A 20,559-nucleotide genomic window follows, 5' to 3' on the forward strand; every position below is an offset into this window, starting at 1 on the left:
TATAGAAAATGGAAATGTGCTGCAGAAACAGCTGGATTGGCGTTTGCCTTTTTTGAACCTAGTTTGAACCGTCAACTGCCTGTGGTTGGCTGAGACTTGACTACTTGTCAGAAGAGTAGGTTTTAACCTGTTTACGTATCCAGTTGGGTTAAAGTTCCCTATGTGCGGAGAACCCTTTAGGCCAAACGTAAAATATGTATGGAACCAGCTTAGGCCAAATTTCATTTAACATCATAAAATTCTTGAAGCCAAGTGACAGGAAGTCAATCTAATTCCATATTCACTTTTTGACATATATTTATTGACTATCAACTATGTTTGAAGCACTGGAGATGCAGAATGAGCAAAGTAAGAAAAACCCTTAGACTCATAGAACTTACCTTATAATGATAAAGACAACCACTGAACAAATATGTAGTACAACACCAGAGCGTAATAAATGTTATTTTTAGAAAGAAAGTAAGGCAATAGAGGATGAAGGAACTGAATTCCTTAAGATGGTAGGGAAGGTAGAATTCTAAATAAAAGAAGGTGATGAGCCTTCAGTTATCTGGGGGAAATGTTTCAGACCAAGGTCCTGCGGTGGGATGTGCTTGGCCTATTGAAGGAACAGAAAGTAGGTCAGGGTGAACGGAACCCAGGGAGTGAGGATGAGAGTGTGGGAATGAAGTCAGAGCTGTGACCAAGGTCCAAATCCTGCTAGGCCTTGGTTGTCCTAAGGAAGGACTTTGGATTTCATTCTAAGAGTGATAAGAAACTTTTAGAGGTTTTAGCAAAGGGAAAGTCTTGTTTCAACATTTCCTCTTCAAAGGCTTACTCTGACTGCAGGATAGAGAATTGATTGGGGATGATAGGGAAGAAGAGTGGAAGCAGAGAGACTGTTCTGGAAAATGTGAGAGATGCTGGTGTTGGCCTAGGGCTATGACTCAGGGAGGGGGTGGTTCTGTCCCCCAGAAGATGCTTGGCAGCATCTTCTTGGTCACAACTGGAAGAGAGGTGCTGCTGGCATCTTGTGGGTGGAGGCCAAGATGCACAGGACAGGCCTCATGCAAAGGATTTCCTGCCCAAGGTGTCCATAGTGCCCCTGTTAAGAAACTCCGGCCTAGGGTGTCCACAGGGAGGGAGATGTGCTGTGGTCAGATTCTGTGTAATCCTAAAGTATAATCCAAAGCAAACAGGATTTTCCAAAAGGTAGGAAATGGTGGTTTCTAAACACAAGCAGAAGAGTAGAAAATGGCCTGAGCAGCTGTCTCCATCAGTTCCTAAGAACAAGGCAGACCTGCCCGACCCTCAGCAACTTTAAAACAAATGAAAGAAACCACTGGAGACACAGCTCACTTTCCTTCCCCACGAGCTCCTACGTACTCAGGGCAAGTCAGGGCCCACTGCTCCTGCTATGATGGCTTTGCTCATCCTTCCAGGTGCTTCACTTTTGCAAGAGGCAACCACAGCACCAGTGCCTGCCCCCATGGGTGGGATTTTCTTAGTAACCTGAGGCTGTTGAGGGTTTTGCATATGAACTCAAACTAATGGTTCAGATCCTTAAGGCCTGGTCCTGGTCCTAAAGGCTATTTCTTTTACTCCACTCAAAAGAAGGGAGGCAGAGAAGACCTTGGCCCATGACTCCCTTCCACAGTGCCTCCCACTCCAGAGCATCCCACTCTGGTGGCATTCTTGTAGGAACTGCCACCTTTGGTATAAGGACTGAGAAGTCAGACCATTCACCCCTTCACCCCTACCCTAGCCTAAATGCCTAAAGTGTGAGTCCTTTTCACCTTCTGTAACATGGATGTGATAATGAAGATAACAAGGTGACTGCCACTGTCAGTTGACCCGCCTCTGCTCTTCCAGCTCCCTGTGGTTGGCATCTGGTAAGGCTCCTAGACTGGCAGATTCCCCTGGTCTTCTAAAATCCTTAGCCTCCCAGAGACTTGGTGGAGTCAGGGAGAGATAACAGCCCATCACCAAGAGTGACTTTGTCTAATTGTTGCCTGCTCACCTTTGAGAGATGACAGAGGGTGGCACAAGGTAAAAGGACCCTGCATACTGCTCCTCAGAGGCAAAGCTCTGTTGACCTGGTGAGTCCTGCAGCGCGCGCATACACACACACACACACACACACACACACACACACACACACACACACACCCTATACACATACACAGAGAGCCATTTCCAGTGGACTAGAATGCAAAGAAATGGGGGAAAGTACAGTGATCAATCTCTATGGTTGTTTACAGAGTATTATGGGCACCCTCAGGTGAGCAGCCTTCTCTAAGCCCAGGCTGCCACCTGGGAGTAGATATCTGACAGTAGCCGGTAGTCACCAGTGAGCCCTACCTTCAGTAGTATGACGTCTTTTTCCTTACTTTTGTGACCTCAGGTACATAAAATTGAATTTGTCATAATTTTTGGTTCCTGTCATACTCATCATTAGACCATATTTGGCCTCTTTTTAAGTATTTTGATAGTTAAGCCTTACTTTTGTAATGTAATAGATACCTTCAAACCCACCAGGCAACCAAAACCTGAACTTGACAATAACCTCCATCCAAACATATGGTACCCTTGGCTATTCCATGCCCTGCCTTCCCCACCTCAGTGACCATTGCTCTGAATGCCAGCTTCATCATTCTTCTGGTGCCCTTTTAAAATATTTACTTTGTATCTGTTTCCCTTAAGATAATTGCTTTTCTTTCACATTTTAAATGTATTAACATCTGCAATGCTGAATGGGATTTTAGGGATATCTTTCTCTTGGTATTGTATTGCTAGTGTCCTCCATATTGATGTGTGTAGCTGTTGTACCTTCTCTTTAACTGCCTATAATATCCGTCTTTGCAAATATACCAGAGCATGCACCGGTTACTCTCTTTAATGGGCATTTGAATGTTTCCAGTGTTTTCCTTGTTTGTTTTTCTTTGCTTTGGTATATTATATTATACTTTTGCTATTGTGAACAGTGAGGCTATAAGCATTCTTTTCCATGTATTCTTCTGAATGCATGCAAGAGTTTCATATATACTCAAATGCAGAATTGCCAGATCATAGTTTATGGGAATGTTCAATTTTAAGAGATGATGACAAAGTTTTCTCCAAAATGATTATACTATTTTACTCTCATACAGCAATGTTTAAGATATCCTATGTATCTACATCCTTTCTAATACTTGGCATTGTCGTTTTTTACATTTTTACTTACTGGATAGGTATAGCATGATAACTGCATGTAGTCTTGATTTGTGCTTCTCTGAACTCTTAATGATGTTGAATATTTCTTCGTATGTTTAGTGGCCATATGTATTTTTTATCTTTGAGATGCCTGTTCAAGTCTCTTTCCCATTTTCTATTGGCTTTTTTGTGTTCTTCTTGTTGAATGATAGAAGTTGTTGACATATCTTTGATAGCAGTAGTCCTTTGTTGGTTAATATCTCCTACCCTCTACCCCATCACGTTATATTACCAAGGTTTTCAATTCTGGCTATGATAGATATTGCCCTCCCACCTTTTTTCTTTCTTTCTTTTTCTTTTTTTACTGTTTATTTTAAGACCACAAACTTTATAACGGTTATGTGTCATCATTACTTCATTTATCTCCATCAGCATCTCTTGGATTTTTCTCTCTTCTAGTTTAAACTTGTCATCTAAAACTGTCTTCTTCATGAGTCTTTTTATGGCAAATCATCTGAGGCCATATGTGCCTGAGAATATTTTTATCATGCTCTCACATTTGAATGACAGTTTGGCTGGATATAAAATTCTAGGTTTTAACTTATTTTTCTTTGATAAATTAAAAATACAACTCCATTGTCTTCCTGTATCCCATGTTAATCTGATTCTTGTTTCTATGAATATGATCTGTCCTTTCTTTCTGAAAGCTTCCCATGTCTTTTCATTTTCTTCAATATTGTTAAACTTCGCTAGAATGTACCTAACTTACAGATGTTCTTCATCTGTATAATATATCATAACACCTCACAAAATGTTGTGAGATTAAATAAATCACCTGTATAAAGCACATAGAACAATGACTGTCAAGTAGTAAGCACTAAATAATGGCAGTTGTTGTGTTATTTAACCATTGTTATAACCTGTGCCTTTACCTGCTCTTTGACCTTTAATTACCCAATAACACTCTAATGTAGGAGAAGGAAAGGAATATGTAAAGTGTGAAACCAGTTGTTACCAATTCTAGTGTCAAGAGAATTGATACTATTGGTTGAAGTGAAATTTGTGTATTATCAGTGAATGATTTATCTGCTGTTCTTATTCATATAGCTATACCATAATAAAGGTGTGTGATGTTCTTGTTTAAATTTCCCATTTAAGAGAACTTTCATTTTCAGTGGATTTAGAGTAATGCTTTTTTCCCTATCAGTAATAAAGTTATTTTGTATAATTGTAAAATCTTTGTCTATTAATTCCAAAATCTGGGCAACTATGAGTCTGTGTTTATTGCTTGTTTTTCCTCTTGATTTTAGTTAGTATACTATCTGTTCTAGATGCAACATTGTAGAGGCTCTAGAGTTTGTTATTTTCCTCCAAAGAGTATTTAGTTGTTCTTGCAGGCAGTTACATTTATCTTTGTAAGTTTGGTTGTAGGGCTGATCTCTTTTGGCATTGCTCTTAGTTCTGAGGTGTGGCTCTTAACCCTGGAATGTGGTTTGTTTGTGAAAAGCACCAGACATGATCAAGCCCTCTAGTTTGGCAGGACTTGATCTCCCTCTCTATCTTCACATTAGCAAGCAGATGTTAAACTCTCTGCTCAGCATTTTTAGCCATTTGGCTGTCCTCCACAAAGATTCTGGGAGTTTTGTCCTCTGTGTGTCCCCTTCAGGAGCCAGCCTATGACTTAAGGAAAGTTTGCGTGCTCGTTTTGGCTTCCTTCTTCCTAAGGCTTTTGTTCACAATTTCCTGGCAGTCTAGAATCCTGGTCTCAGACTCCTTAGCCCAATAAGACTGAGTGCTTTTAGTTGAGTGCTACCCTTGTGTGTTGTGTGAATTGAGGAACACCCCTGGGAAAAGCCAAATATAGGTGACTCTTCCAGAGTTATTCATTTTAAAGTATCTTAGCTCTTCCAGAGTTATTCTCGTTTGTAAGGATCATAGCCCTTCCAGCTTCTTCCTACATTTGTTTGTTCTTTGGTATTTTCAGATGGTTGTGTTTTTTTAATATTTTGTCCAGGGCTTATTATTGTTATTGGCAAACAGATTAGTCTAATACAAATGATTCTGTCATTTCTGGACTCCAGAAATACCAATCAATAAGCACATTATGGACAAAAAACAAAATAGCATGGTTTGCATGGGACTCAAATTCAAAAATGCATTTCCTGAAGGTCATTTTTATCCGCTGAGAAATTCTGATTTACATGGATGGCTGTAGGAACTACATGTGTCTGAGTGTGTAGAGTGCAGAGGTGCATGGCAGTGGGTGGGCAGGGTACCTGCAAGTGTAGCTGGCAGAGAGGTCTGCTCAGAAGGGAGCTGGCTGGCTGGGTGAAGCTCTAGGCCACTGGACATTTGGTGCCCATGGGAGAGGGCTGCTCTCTGGCAGTGGGCACACATGGACTCACTTACTTCTTTGGCTCTTTGAATGATAAAACACTGACTACTGCAGCCGCAACCAAGAACATAACTTCCACTGTGCTGGCCGAGCTGGGCATTGCTTCTGGAGGCAGTGAGTATGTCTGGCAGTCATTTTCAGGGTCCAGGACAGCCAGCTCGGCCTCCCCTTACCCTGGAGAGCTGCAGAAGTGAGTTTACCCTACAAGCACTGAGTTCACGACCTTGACTTGTGGTCTTTCGGGTTCTGGGTCTTTCTGATCCTCTTTGTCTTGCTATCGTCCTCCTTATCCCCCTCTTCCTCTCAGCTCCCCCAGACCTCATAAAAGGTTGCTTCCATTTCTCCTGTGAACATAGCCTGGTCCTTGTATTGCTCCTCTCCTGGACTCAGTGTCCTTCTCCAGGCTTCCTCTGTTTTTTATTTCCAACCATTGATACATGGAAGTATATTTTGTAGATGTGAGTACTTGCAGTACCTGGCACTGTGGTTTTTGAGTTTTTTTTGAGTTGGAGTCTCACTCCATCACCCAGGCAGGAGTGCAGAGACACACTCACAGCCACACCAGCGTCAACCTGCTGGGTTCCAGTGATCCTTCCACCTCAGCCTTCCAAGTAGCAGGGACTACAGGTGTGCACTACTGCACCCAGCTAATTTTTTTGATTTATTGTATAGACAAGGTCTCGCCAAGTTGCTTGAGCTGGTCTTGAACCCACGGGCTTAAGCAGTCCACTCGCCTCGGCCTCCCAAAGTGCTGGGATTACAGGCTGAGTCATCAAGCTCGGCCAGCACTGTGTTTTTGAGGAGTGCTATTTTTTCTTAATTTTATTTTTTAAATTTTATTTTATTAGAAAGCAGGATTTATTGAGAGGACAGAAAAACTCCCACAATGGGAGGGGACCAGATGGGGTTGCCCTGTTGTTACTTTTCAAAGTAAGTGAATTAAACATTTTGCTTTTCTCCTCCTAAAACTTCTACGTTGCCTTTTTACTCTATGTTACCTTGATTCTGTCCTGCTGTGTGCCAGTAGTCCTGACAGAAGGGGAGAGAGATGGTTTTCTCCCTCCTGTTAGTCACGCACGTTAGAGAAGGTCTGGCTGACTCTACTCTAGCTCCTGAGAGCAGATTTGCCTCAGATGTGAAGTCTCTCAGCTCTGACTCACTGGATTTTATGATAAGGAAAATGATATAATTGAATTTGCATTTCTTTTGTTTGACTTGAGGCTATCCATTCATTCCTCCAACAGTCTCCTTAGCTCACTTTCTTAAGGAAAAAACCATGAAAAGTCCAGTCTACGTCAGTGTTTAGTTTAGAAGCTTAGTTTTACTAACCACCTCAGTGCTCCTCTCCAGGGACTGGGCTTCCCATGACTGCAGGCTGGTTTCTTTCCTTTCTCCTGACAGATAACTGTTGCAGCTCCACAGTCTTGCACCTTAACAAGGTGGCAATGAGATTTTCTTCACAAATCTAAAAGTCACAAGAATTAAAAAAATCTGAGTGTGTTTGTTCACTATGGTAGTCCCCCTCCCCATTTTTAACTCTTACCTTTTTCTGCTGGCCTGTTGCACTTTCTTTTTGGCTATTCCATTCGTGTTGTTCACGTTCTTTTCTTTCTCTGCAGGTTTTGCATGCAGAAATGTGTCAGTCTGGTGCCTGGAGTTACACTGGATTTGATAGAAAAGTAAGTAAGATTTTTAAAGCTCTTGTGGCTCTCTGGATCTGACAGATTTCTTTTCCCTTTTGAATGTTCTTGGTTCTTGGTACTTTCTGTCAACATGGGCATGTTCCCCTTTCATGTGGATGTGTTCTTTTGTTCTCTGATTAAGGCCGTATTTCTGATTGTTACACTGGGGCTTAGTACATGAGATAGCCAAACATGGGCCATATGAAAAGAAAATAATAAAAAGCTGAATTCCTTTGAACATTTAAAGATACTCCAGACTTTAAGCCAAAGCAAGAACATCCACGCATACAAATCTTTTCTGCTTCCACTGACTGAAGTAGCTGAATCACAGCTTAACTTTTATCTTATTTTCTTAAACTTTCCCTTGGATATTCTGTAACTGTCTCCCTCCTCCTACCCATTTTTACTGTCTAGGGCAAACCAATTTCAGGAGCTGAATATGAAATTATGAGGTGTAGGCAGATGTCCTTTATGAAGCATTTGACTGCCCTTACCTCCATAGTCCTTCCATGTCCATTGGCCAACTTGTCTCTCTCTCACTTTGAAATCTTAGGCTCTGAAATAATATCTTGTGACCCTACACTTGGCGTGCATGGTTTTGTTTTGTTTGTTGTTTATATGTCCATATGACTCATCTTGATCATCCTGATTCATCTAGACAGTATGGAAGATCCATGGAGTTATTGTAAACCCTTCTGCTCTGAACCTATTTATTCAAGAATTAGCATACAAGGTAATTACTTTCTAAACAATATATAAAACCATAAGTTAAAATAGCTAAGACCTGAATTTATTAAGTTAGATGGGAAAAGCAAATCTACTTCTAGGTTTCTCTTAGAAACTTCACTTGCCTTATGTACCAGGGAGTACACGGCTATTATGCCTAAATGTTCACCAGTAGGGCACAATGACATCATTGTGGTACATTCCCTACAGTGGAATGTGGCTACGTGGCAAATAGGAAGAAGGCAGTAGCCATACTTGTGCTGACGTGGATCTAACATCTGATATGTTGTTATGTAAACGATACAGCAGAATGCTGAGAGTATCTCTAAGCAGTGTATACTCTATTTAAAGTGTAAATATACTTTTTTTTTAGTCAGTGTGTTACTCTGTTGCCCAGGCTAGAGTGCCACAGTTCAATCATGACTCATCCGCAGCCTGACTTCCTGAGTTCAGGCAGTCCTTCCGCTTCACCCTCCCAAGTTGCTAGAACTTTAGCTGCATACCACCATACCCTGCTAATTTTTAAAAAATTTTTTGTAGAGACAAGATTTTGCTATGTTGCTTAGGCTGGTCTCTAACTCCTGGGCTCAAGTAATCCTCCCACCTCAGCCTCCCAAAGTACTGGGATTACAGGCGTGAGCCACCTTGCCCAACCCCACATTTTTAAAAGGCATAATATGATGCTCATGGAGTTTACTCTGGATAAGAACGTGGAATTTGAAAAAAGGAGAAGAAAGAGCAGTATTAAGGGATTTTTGGCTTTTTTCCATCTTATTTAATTTTTCAATAGAAATGTAGGCAAGTTACATATGTAAGTAAATTTAAGAGAATCAACAAAATATACTGAGGACAACTTCAAACAATTCACATCTGAAGAAGTCATGGGACAGGTCTCTGTTTGTCCACTTCCAGATTCTCTATTTATAGCATAATGGAGAGTTATGACAAAAAAGAACTGGTGCCCCACGGTCTATACCAGCAGGATGCATGGAAAGGCTTGGCTGGCCCTCTGCTCCACAGTGGATCTTGGTTACCATAAAGCCAGCCCCCAGCGAACAGTGGGCAAGAATCTTTAGTTTGAAAGGCCATGTCGGCCATGGCAGGGTGTGGGTCTAGGTCACTGATGGCTCAAGGGTGTTGTCAAGTGGCTCTGAGCATCCAGGGCTATGCAGACAGTGGCTGAGAACCTGTGAGAAAGCTGCATTCCTGGAGTTAAATATGTCTTCCTTGGTCAGAGCAAATAGGAGAATAGGGGGTCTACTGACCTGGGGCAGATGCAGTGGGGAAAGTGAGGGCTCTGTGCCACACAGAGCACATGTGACTCACCAAGGGCTTATGTACCCTGTGTTCACAGCAGTCAGCTCTGGTGCAGATTCCAGATTCACTCCGCCTACATCACCATCCCCACCTCTTGGTGTATGGCTAGTGCAGACTGGTAACCAGTTGTCGGCTTGTTTTTTCAGCAGTTGGTGTTGGGCACATGCTGTGGCCCAGCACACACATTTGCTAATTCTCAATTCTCTAATGGCAAGTGTTGGAGGACCTGGTGGTAGATGATGAGGAGAACCAGCAGCTGACCATGGCGGCACATGGGCTATCAGCCTGGCATACTATCACCTTCCTGTCTCCTGTGTGTACTTCCTGCTCTTGAGTGCATGCTCATTGTCTGTAATCAGGACACCAGGGCTGGTGGTGCATGGGCTCACTGGCCGACAAGGGCTGAGTGGCACTAGTCCCACGTCTTCCCTTTTAAAGAGTCTCCCTAGTTTGCCTACATCCCAGTCAGGCTTCCACCGCTCTCTCTCTCTGGAGATTTGAGAGCTACTGTTCCCTGTTCTAAGCCAGGCTTCTTGTCCTACAGCATAGACACCTAGAAGGACTGTGGCTTAGAAAACAATATACAAAGCTAAACAGTGTAATCCTTGAGAGTCATCACATGGAAAGGACTTTTTAAAAACAAGAAAATACAAGACTAAATGATCTGTCCTGCCCTCCTAATCTGTTTGCTTTGGTTCACTGATGAGATTTCAGTTTTACAAAGCTGATCCATTAGAACTCCTTATACTAGTCACTACTGTGCTCTTTCTTTGGGGGTTTTATTTCGTCTTCCATTTTCTTAGTTTGAGAACTCTATTACCTATACCATATATTGTCTCATATATCTGTATAGACACACACAGGTTGAGTATCCCTAATCTAAAAATCAGAAATCTGAAATAGTCCAAAGTCTGAAACTTTTTGAGTACCGACATGATGCTCAAAGGCAGTGCTCACTGGTGCATTTTGAATTTTCAGAGTAGGGTATAATGCAAATCTTATAAAATCTGAAAACATTCAAAACACTTCTGATCCCAGGCCTTTCAGACAAGGAATACTCAAGCTGTGTGTACATGTTAATATGTCATTTCTTAAATAAGCTACATTCATTAAAATTTTAGCAGGGTTACGTGTTATCATAGCTAGGTTGCTTTGTTGGCTTATACAGGCAGTTCTTGGTTTTTAGCATTTTCTTGTTTGATTGGTTGTTTTGCCTCCCTCTGTTTCCAAGTCTCCTGTGATTGTGGACAGAACTGCACCATTTCTTTCTCCTCAGCTGGGCAGCACTGGAGCAGAAGTTCTGCCCTCACTTCCGTCTCTGTGCAGGACAGTGTCCTATCTTCATCCTGAAGGTCTGGGCCTGCTGTTCCATCCCCTCTTGGTCACTTGTGACCGTGGCTGTTCCAGATGGCCCTCTGCTGATGTTTATTGAGCCACCTGTACTCAGACAAACAGCATCACATGTCCCAAGTCTCCAGAGTAAAGAGAGCTGTAAAAAAATCACCTAGCGGGTTAAAAAAATTTTGTTTTAAGTTATTAGTCAACCCCCCCCCTTATTTTACTGAAAAGAAACCTAACATTCATTCAGTTCAGCTTCCCAGGTAGCATTTTCCTCCTGTTAGTGGCAGGGCCGGCCTAGAGACCAGATCTGTGGACAACCGATCAGTGGTCCTTCCCACCACACTTTGGCCCTACCTTGACCAACACTTTGGTGTCAGAACAGCCAGCCCCAGTCCTGTCCCTTTTCAAACTTAAAATATGCACAACAGCATAACAGTCTAAGTATGATCCACAAAAGAAAAACATCAGTAAGTTGAATTTGATCCAATGTTAAGTATTTACTCTCTGATGAAAGACATTGCTAAAAACATGAAAACACAAGTTATAGACTTGGAAATAGTATTTGTAAGTCACATATCTGACAAAGAACACTTGTATGCAGAATGCATGAAGACATCTCAAAACTTAAAAATAAGGGGGAAAGTAATTTAAAAATAAACAGGGTCCATGCCTTGCTAAGCTATAGTATGGCCATGTGCTCTTTGAGCTATGGCCAGGCCGTGTTTTCTTAAGCTCTGGCCTCCTCCCCTACCTTGGGGAGGTGAAACTCCTCTTTCTCTCTCTAATTTACTTTTTTAAATAAACTAAATTTTCTAATGTAAAAAAAATACAAGAGATACGAAGAGACACTTTACCAAAGAGGATTAAGGATGGCAAATGCACACATGAAAAGATGCTCAAAATCATTAACCACTAGGTAATGCTAACTAAAACCACAATGATATATCACTACATGCCAGTCAGAATGAATAAAATGACACAACCAAATCTGAGAGGATGTGTAAAACTCTCATGCTTACTGGTGGAAGTGCAGAATGGTGCAGCCATTCTGGAAGAATTTGGCAACTTCCTTACCATATGACCCAACATTCCTACCCCTGGCTGTATAAATTAAAGGTACAAAATCTTATGTTCACACAAAACCCTGTACATGAATGTTTGTAGTAGCTCTATTCATCATCGCCCAAAACCAAGAAACAACCAAAATATCCTTCACAAGGGAAATGAATAAAGAGGTTGTGAATTTCATACAATGAAATTCTGCTCAGCAAGAAAAAGGAATAGACTTTTGGTACACACAACAATAGAATGGTTCCCAGAAGCATCGAGTCTGTCTCCAAGAGTGGTGTGCAGTCTGACTCCATTTCTGCGACATTCTGGGAAAGACAGAACATGAGGTCCAGAACAGATCATTGGTAGTCGGAGATTAGAGCCATAGAGAGTGTGTGCCTAGGAAGGGCTAGCAGGGGGCACTTCAGGGGTGATAGCGTGTTTTGTGTCCCGATAGTGATGTGGATCCACATATCTATACATGTGTTATAGTCTGTAGAACTAAAAGTCATTCTGCTATTTGGCAATTTAAATAAAATTAATATATATGTGGGGGAGTAAAAAAAAAAAAGCACCATGCGAGAGTGCAGGCCAAGATGACTGAAGGCGCAGCAGGGCAACCCCGCATGAATGGCTGGTGATGGACAACCCAAGCAGCAACGAAGCTGAAGTGAAGGCCAGGATCTGAGAGAGGACATGGATTTGCTTCTGCGAAGCTGTTTCTTGGGAAGATGATCTCACTCTCATTATTAAAACTGGATTTAATCAGGATTGAAAGAGAGATGTAATACCCTTCCACCTATTGTAGTAAGATGTCAGTATTTTTTGTCTCTCTTTTCCTAAATCATGATGTTGGAGTTTGCAGCCACTAGTGCTCTTCCCAGAGACAGTAGTCACTCCTCCCTCCCCTCCCCAGCCTTTCTCAGCTAGTGATATTATAACACCTGAAGGTTAATTTAGATTGTCCCCTTCTTCCATCTCCCCTTCTGTGCCAAGCGATGGTACAAAGTTGGTTAAATACTAAAGGTTTATGTTTTAAATTTGATAAGATAGACATAATTAACTGTCATTAACAGTGGGAAGTTTTCAAAATGCCTCCTGATTAGGGATTTGGAGTACAAGGAGGGTGTGGTGGGAAGAATATGAGCTTTGGAGTCAGAGTGACATCCTCTGAGCCACACATGCTAGACACCTGTGCACTTCTGGGTCTCTGCTATCTTGCAGAAGGGACACCACTCAGTCTGATTAAGGAGCCAGTGGTACCGGGGGCCTTCCATGTCCTGACATGGCCTCGGCTCTTGGTCCGTGTCTACCACCCAACAGACACATCTACCCTCTTGGCCCCTCCTGAAAGCTGCAGCTGGGGTGACTGCTGATACCACTTTACATTTCTAAAGTTCCTTAGATCTCAGATAAAGGACTAAGAGAACTTTAGGTTCGATTAAGAAGGAAGGAAAAGTCCTTTTCTATACCTCTTGCACCTGCCGTCAGACGAGGAGACTCTGTAACATTGTGTGCCAAAGTTAGAAAGAAATGATCATAGCATCACAGAGGCTGTTTTCAAAAGCCTGTAGTTAGCAGTTCCCCTATTGGGAATATACAGAGGAATTCAAATCATTCTACAAAAAAGATACCTGTACACATGTTTGTTGCAGCTCTATTCACAGTAGCAAAAACATGGAACCAACCATGCTGCCCATTGAAGCTGGACTGGATTTTAAAAATGTGGAATATTATGCAGCCATAAACAAGGACAAACATGGACTTCCCAGCAACTTGGATGTGTTTTGAGTCAATCATACTCAGTGATCTATCTCAGAAACAAAGAACAGAGTACCTTATGTTCTCACTCATAAGCAGACCTTGACAATTGTCATAATATTATAAAAAAGGGATTGACAGTAGTGGGAAACTGCCAGGGGAGGAGGGGAGATTGGCAGTTGAGGGAAACTGTTAGGGGAGGGAGGGGACACCTCATCAATAAGGGTACCTGCATAATCAACGTTTGTATACCTAACCATGAATTGTACTCCACATCTTTGAAATTTAAAAAAAAAAAAAAAAAAAGCCTGTAGTTGAGATTAGTTGGTTTAGCAATCATTTTAGAAACCTCAGTCTTTATTGAAGATAATTTTTTCTTAATGTTTTTCATAGTTACCAAATCATTTCTCAGGGGATAACTTTAAGGTGTGTTGATTTGGGTCTGAGTCATTGTTCTCTAAATATAGTTTGATAAAAAGTACCTACTTTAGTTCAGTTGAAACACACACAAAGCAACACTTGCAGCTTAAAATGCCACATCGCTGCTCTCTCTTAGCTTGGCAAAGGTTACATTGAATGTGAGTGACTAAACGATATTTATTTTTATGCCAGGAAAAATTCCGAACTTCAGAATTATACAGCCCTAGGAGAAACCTAGAGTTATACTCCAGAAGCTACCTGGCCACAGCAACCATTGGCTCTACTGCTGAGTGGATATAGGTTTTTAACTTTCACAGCTTGAGAAATTTCTCCACTTAAAATGCTAATGTTGTATTTTTTTTTAATTTTTAGGTTTTTTCCCCCCAAGTATGCTTACAGTCTCATAAGTAGAAAGATTTTCAGTAAGTATATTTGATTTTGCAGTTACAAGGTGAAGCAGAAAATGCAATACATTTATATTTAATAGGGTCTATTCTGCTGTGGTTTTTTAATTCACATATTATATTACCTACTTTATTATCATTTTCTAGAGATTTCTTCTCAAAATATGTTGATGTTGGTTGCAGTGAGCTCTATGGCTTAGACCTTTCTGGAACTGTGTTTGGTCTTAAGCCTACCTCTCCACTACCATGAGGCCACCTCCTTTTCTCCACTTGGGATACCATCAGGATATGTTAACTCACTGTAATATTAACCTACAGATCACTGACAGCAGATCCACTCGGAAAGTCATCATAGAGTATAGCTCAGAGCCAAACAAATTATTTTTGAGATTCACAACTCCACTGACTGCTACAACTGCTGCACTCCAGGCAATTGAAGTTGAGTTCCCCTCATTTTGTCAGCGATGTACTCATTGCATGCCTGACCCTGCGCATAATGCTGAGACTCATGTGCCTAAGTACGAGACTCCCCAGCACACTCTAGGGTACACTATCACCAGCGTGCCCCTGGGCAAGGGAGTCTCCACCCTGACACAGCAGCCCAGAGGTCATCCCCTGGAAAAGATACTGGACCAGCTTCCTCCTTCCAATGCTATGTGTGTGATAGGGCCCCACTGCCTGTGGAACGTCCCCCAGACACTGAAAGGGAGCTGTGTCTGGTCTCCTTGTCCATGCCTTGTGGAGGGATACTGTGGGTTGGGCTCCCATACATCACAGCACGATGCCGCTGGGACCATGGCATCTCCTAGGGTGATGTCTGACACGCACAGAGCCTTTTGAGTTTTGGTCTTTTTTTTTTTTTTTCCCAAAACTTTCCTAAAAATGAGGTGGTCAAAAAATGGTTGCTTGCTCCTCCTTGGGTGGGTTCAAAATAATTATTCCCAGGCCGGATACAGTGACTCATGCCTAAATTCCCAGCACTTTGGGAGGCTGAGGTGAGAGGATCACTTGAAACCAGGAGTTTGACCCACCCTGGACAACATAGTGAGACTTTATCTCTGCAAAAAAAATTTTTAAAAATTAACTGGGCATGGTGGCACATGTGTGTAATCCCAGCTACTCAGGAGACTGACACAGAAGAATCACCCAAACCCAGGAAGTCGAGGCTGCAGTGAGCCGTGGTTGTGCCAGTACACTCCAGCCTGGGTGATAGAATGAGACTCTGAATCAAAGTAATAATAAAAATTCTTTCCAGACTTGAGGGTTAATATTTGGAGTGTCACCATATGTCCCCTGTCTCAGAGTCAGCAGGAGGATGCTCTTACCTCTTCCCAACTACTGTCACAAGTAGGAGCAGCAGGGCTGTGGTCTTTAAAGCAGTCCTGGGGTATATGTTTGCCTTGCCACAGGACCAAGCCAAGTAGGAGCAGAGGCACTGTTTCTCCCCAGGTAGCATAAGTGATTAAAAAATTTATAAGTAACTGTGGAATATTTCAAAATGTATAAATTTTTGAATAGTTGAGAGATTTTAATAAAAGTATGTGCATGATATTGACAAAGCTGTCAGAATGGGTGCTGGATGAGGTTTCAGAGAACTGTGCTGTTGGTTGGGTGATGTGCCCATGTGTCCCTGCACACTGTGACCATTCTCCTTTCCAAGAGAGATGGTCCAGGTTCTCTGAGTCACATCTACATTAAAACTGGCAGAGGGCATCCATCACTTTGACTTCTGTGCTGGTGTGAACTCCCTGGGGAGAGTATTTGCATTGCTGTCCCTTTCCCCAAGTCTCTCTCAGGCATGATGTGGCCTTGAATGCAGAGCTGCAAGAACCTACCTGGGCGTCCAGTGTAGTTCCTTGGATGAGCTGACCTTGGATCCAGCTTCACTGGGGAGAATAACTTGTTTTTAATTGTAGTTGAGGGTCTAACAAAAATGGGCTCTTTTGCTCAGTTCCTTGGCCTCATTTCACTGATTTTTAGCAGTTCATTATTTTGAACAAAATTCTAAGCACTATAGATCAGGGGGAGGTGGAAACCCTATCAACAACAAAGCACCTCAGAAAACACTTAGGTGATATCTAGAGCGGTGCATGTTATGAATAGATTATGTGGATAAAGAGATGTTAGGAAACCAGGAAATACACATGCGTAACATTTGCTGGGTTTAACTTGATCTCCGATTGATTTTTGCTGGCTTTTGAATGATTCTCAGCACTTAGCTTTTCATACAGTTTCATTCTTTCATTCCAACTCACTACATAGAAAACTCTTGCCCTTGAGAATACCTCTGTCACCACGAAGTGGGAGGACAGCTTGGTTCCTGTGTCCCACCTGACTAGTGGATGAGTCATACGATGCAGATGAGGCAAGGAGAATAACAGGTCTGTGCTGTTGAGTTTTGTTTTCTTCAAGCTTAATGATCTGCAAAAAGTGAAAACAATCTATCTCATGCTCCATGCACCTCCTCCTCTTCCCGGTGGCCCTGGTTCATGCATGTGAAGGCTGGTCCTGATGTGGTCCCGCATGGTCATGCTGTGAACATCAGTGTTTGGCACACATGAACCTGGACAGCAGGCATGTGTCCTGTGTTCACGTGTTGGTGCCCACTGCACCCTCAAAGGGGGCATCCTTGTCGTACAACGCCTGGCCGTTAGTGTGTTGAGGTCAGAGCTCCCTGGAATCACAGCGTCAGAGGTTAACATGGGTGTTCTGCTGAATGATGCGATGTTGCCCTGCTGAGTGCCCAGCAGGTGACCTTGTGGCTGAGGGGCCTCCACAGAGAGCCTCAGGATCCTGTCGTGGGACTTGGAGGCTGAGGGAGGCACAACACACCACTTCTGTGCCCTTAGTAAGGTCTGACTTTTGTGACCTGGCCTTCTCGCCATCTGAATGAGTTAGATGGCACAGCAACTCCGCTGCCCCCAAACAGTGAGAAATCCGCCCCAAATCATATCATTATCCTCTTGTTTGCCAGCACTGGAGAAATGGAAAAGTTTCATACTTTAGAATTGCTCCATGATATATATAATATATAATAAACGTGGTTTGTTTCAAACAGCTGCCTTGATGCAACTGCTCAAAATAAAGTTTCCTTAGGATGTCAAATTTTAACCCTCTCCTAGCTTTTGCCACCATTGTCAGATGCATACAATGTGTTGTTTAGCATTTTAACACAAGACTGGAGAGAAGATACAGCAGTGTGTATATAATTATTTAGCAGTCTTTAAAACTAGGGAAGGAATTTGTTTTCTAATTAAGCTGCTGTGTCTGGAAGTAAATTATAGTGAACCTTCCTCGAGCGACCCCCCAGTTTCTAATTATCTGCGCTAACCTGGCAGCCTGATGAATAAGCCTGTTGCTGCTGCAGTACATATTTATATTCTGAATCCTTTGAGAGAGTGGCAATAAGATCCATGCTTGGAAATTAAGGGACATTTTTCAGCCCTGAAACAAAGTAATGAAATGCTTTTAAACAGTGCTAGAAATATTAGGGTACTCGGAAGGCTCCAGGGAACCTGTTTCATGAGGCTGTTAGTTAGTATTCTGATCACTGGAGGCTCAAAGCGTACCCAAAAATTATTCATGATTAACATTGATTGTGTAAACAGCGTATTTTAAATCGCTAACAATCCGGTATCATGAATAAGTGAGTGGCTGTGTCCTGCTGCTTCGGCAGTGTGAGCGGTCTTACATCTTGCGGAGCCCACAGCCCTGCATCTTGGGTTCGACTCTGGCTTGGAAACCTGAAGCATTTTGCTAACCTATCTCTGGTGTTCATGTGTGAGAACCCTAGGGGTACCGTGAGGAAAACATAGGGAGGTACAGGAGATTGAGAATACATGGTGATCCAATGCCTTTGGTTGGCGACTAGGAATGATAATTACAGGGAACATGTACTGAGCACCTGCAGTGTTCCAGTCCCATTAATGGCTTTTTATGTGTTATGTCTGTTAATCCCCCCTAGAGTCCTCCAAAGGTAAGTGCAGTTATTATCTATCTTTTAAAAGATGGGGAAACAGAGGCACCGAGCAGGCAAGTAGGCTACCCAGGGTTGCACTACTGGAACAAGCTGAAGCAGTGATGTGTCAGGCAACCCACTCTGGAGCCCCACGGCTGTAATGAGCTGTTGCCTTCCCCTCTGCGTGCACATGGGCTCCTGGGGGAGCCTGGGCAGAGGGTCTGTACAGGGCTGGCAGCCGCACTCTCATCACAGGCAATAGTGGCCGTGATTAGAATTTACACCGCTGTCGAGTCAGAGCCATACACATGGATTATGTTTGAAAGGAAAACTATCGAAAGATACCAGTCTTGATTCAAAAAGTACCTTTCTTCCCAACATAAATATATGATATTGGCTGGTTGAAAGTGAAAAATCAGTAATTCATTAACGTCTGCCAGTCACTGATGAGTAATGATGCACTGGAAGCCGATTTAGAAATGAAGTGGTAAAAACAAAACCCCAAGAGATCGCCCAGTGGAGAGGCTGTGAGTAATTGGCGGAAATGTGGGAATCTGTAATGGAACCAAGTAACAGATCTTTCTGCCGAGAGCCGGCGTCAGCCAGCATTGCCTCTGCACCCTCCTGGGGGCACATGGCACCTCTTGCTCAAATCCCTCTAAGGTCGGGGGGAGTCTGAGGGCACTGAGGCCCCTCCTTTTTCTACACACACCCCATCAAGGCCCCCATAGTTCATCTTTATCAGCGAGTGTGGAGGAGGCTCAGGGCTGAGATGGAATCGAGTGTGAGTAGCCAAGGGGAACATGAGTGGCTCTGAGGCCGCCCTGGGCTGCCTGCACGTGCACAGAGAGCTTCCATTTCTTTCACAGTGGTCCTCAAACCCTGGCCTTTGTCATCAAAACAAAGGCCGGCGCAGCCTAGCACAGCACGCTGTCACATCTGTGGCACTCATTTCATCTCCTCACACTTGGCACCCTCCATGCCTAGCATCCTTGAGAAAATGTATGTGTCTGGGAGTCTCTCATGGCTGTCTTCGCGCTGCGGAGGGGCAGAGGGGAAGGGGTGTAGGGTACATATTGCTTACTTAATTGAAGGTAGGCAGCCGGGCAGGAGAGGGGGAAGGCCACTGTAGGGCTGAGCATGTGCTTCACCAGTCACCTTTGATTTTCCTTTCTGTGATGGCATTTGCTCTTATGTAGGCGTCATCTCCTGGGGATGGCTCAGGGCCTGTGGGGACACAGTCACCCTTAGTCACACGACTAAGAAGATGAGATTCACCTCTGATGATGCCTCTTTCCCAGATGTGTGTGTGTTTCAGCAGGCACACCGTCCCTCCTTTTTTAGTCTACCTTCTTTTTACCCTTCTTGAGGGTCTGTTGTTCAAGCTCCATCCCCCTCGCAGTCTCTCTCCTCCTCGCAGCCTCTGGCCCTGGCCCTGCTTCACCTGGCAGAACATGTGTTAGCTAGCCCTTCCTTAAACCTGTTGGTTCCTGCAGCACACAACACTCCTTGTTGTTCCGGTCCATTGGACCAGTGGTGATTCTAGTGTCAGCTTTGTGTGGTCCTGGAGGTCCTGGATGTCTGTTGGCTTTGCCAGTCCTCACAGCAGTTCAGCGAGTGGCTACTGATGCCATTTCCAGTGTAAACTTCTAGAAATTGAGACAAAAGGATGTGGAGGAACCTGCTCAGAGTCAAAGTAGTTAGACTAGTTGGACCCGCCATCTGCTGGCTTCTGGGTGTACTCTTCTCTGCCACATCCACACTATTTGATTCTGGTCATTGTGCCACGAGTTGCCTTCAGAGAAAGGGCTCCCCATTCTGATGTATGTCATCTTCCACCGTAAAAAGCCAGTAACTCATGCATGAGATGCCAACTCATAAGAGGGGCCTGGAGGTTCCAAGCTTCAGTGCACCCACAGACCATGCATTTGTGTCCCAGAGCATTCATTTATTCAATAAATGTCTGCTGAGGACTTGCTGTGTGCTGGGTCCTGTTCTAGACTCTGTGTAGTGATAAGATAACTGAAACTCTTGTTCTCATTAACTTACATTCTAGTCAGGGAAAGAAACAACAGAACATAAATAAAAGAAATATAAAATTTTACATGCTCTGTGGTCATATGAAGTAGTGCCTGGGTGTTTCCTTGATTGAGCAGTCAAGGAAGGCCCATCTGACAGTGACACTTAACCAGCTGAGCCAAGATCAGGGGAATAGGTACCAGATGGGTAGCCCTGTAGACTCTCAGCCAGACTCAAGCTTGGATTGTATTCCAAGTGCAGTCTTTGAAAGAGGAGTATATGGGTTCAGTCTTTAGAATCAAGCAGCTAATCTGG

At 43.1% G+C, this 20,559-nt stretch overlaps 1 protein-coding gene across 1 annotated transcript in view; it reads left to right on the plus strand.

Moving 5' to 3' along the window:
* Window positions 1-5,532: 5,532 nt before the first annotated feature.
* Window positions 5,533-20,559, plus strand: part of RPTOR (regulatory associated protein of MTOR complex 1) — a 173,668-nt gene continuing 158,641 nt past the window's right edge. Inside the window, exons 1-2 of the mRNA XM_008050496.2 lie at window positions 5,533-5,756; window positions 7,186-7,245. Of these exons, the coding sequence (XP_008048687.1) occupies window positions 5,533-5,756; window positions 7,186-7,245 (284 nt within the window). The remainder of the gene's footprint in view (window positions 5,757-7,185; window positions 7,246-20,559) is intronic.

This window comes from Carlito syrichta, unplaced genomic scaffold (genome assembly GCF_000164805.1).
Source record: "Carlito syrichta isolate Samal-C Ts95f unplaced genomic scaffold, Tarsius_syrichta-2.0.1 Scaffold148020, whole genome shotgun sequence".
Taxonomy (NCBI): Eukaryota; Metazoa; Chordata; class Mammalia; order Primates; family Tarsiidae; genus Carlito; species Carlito syrichta.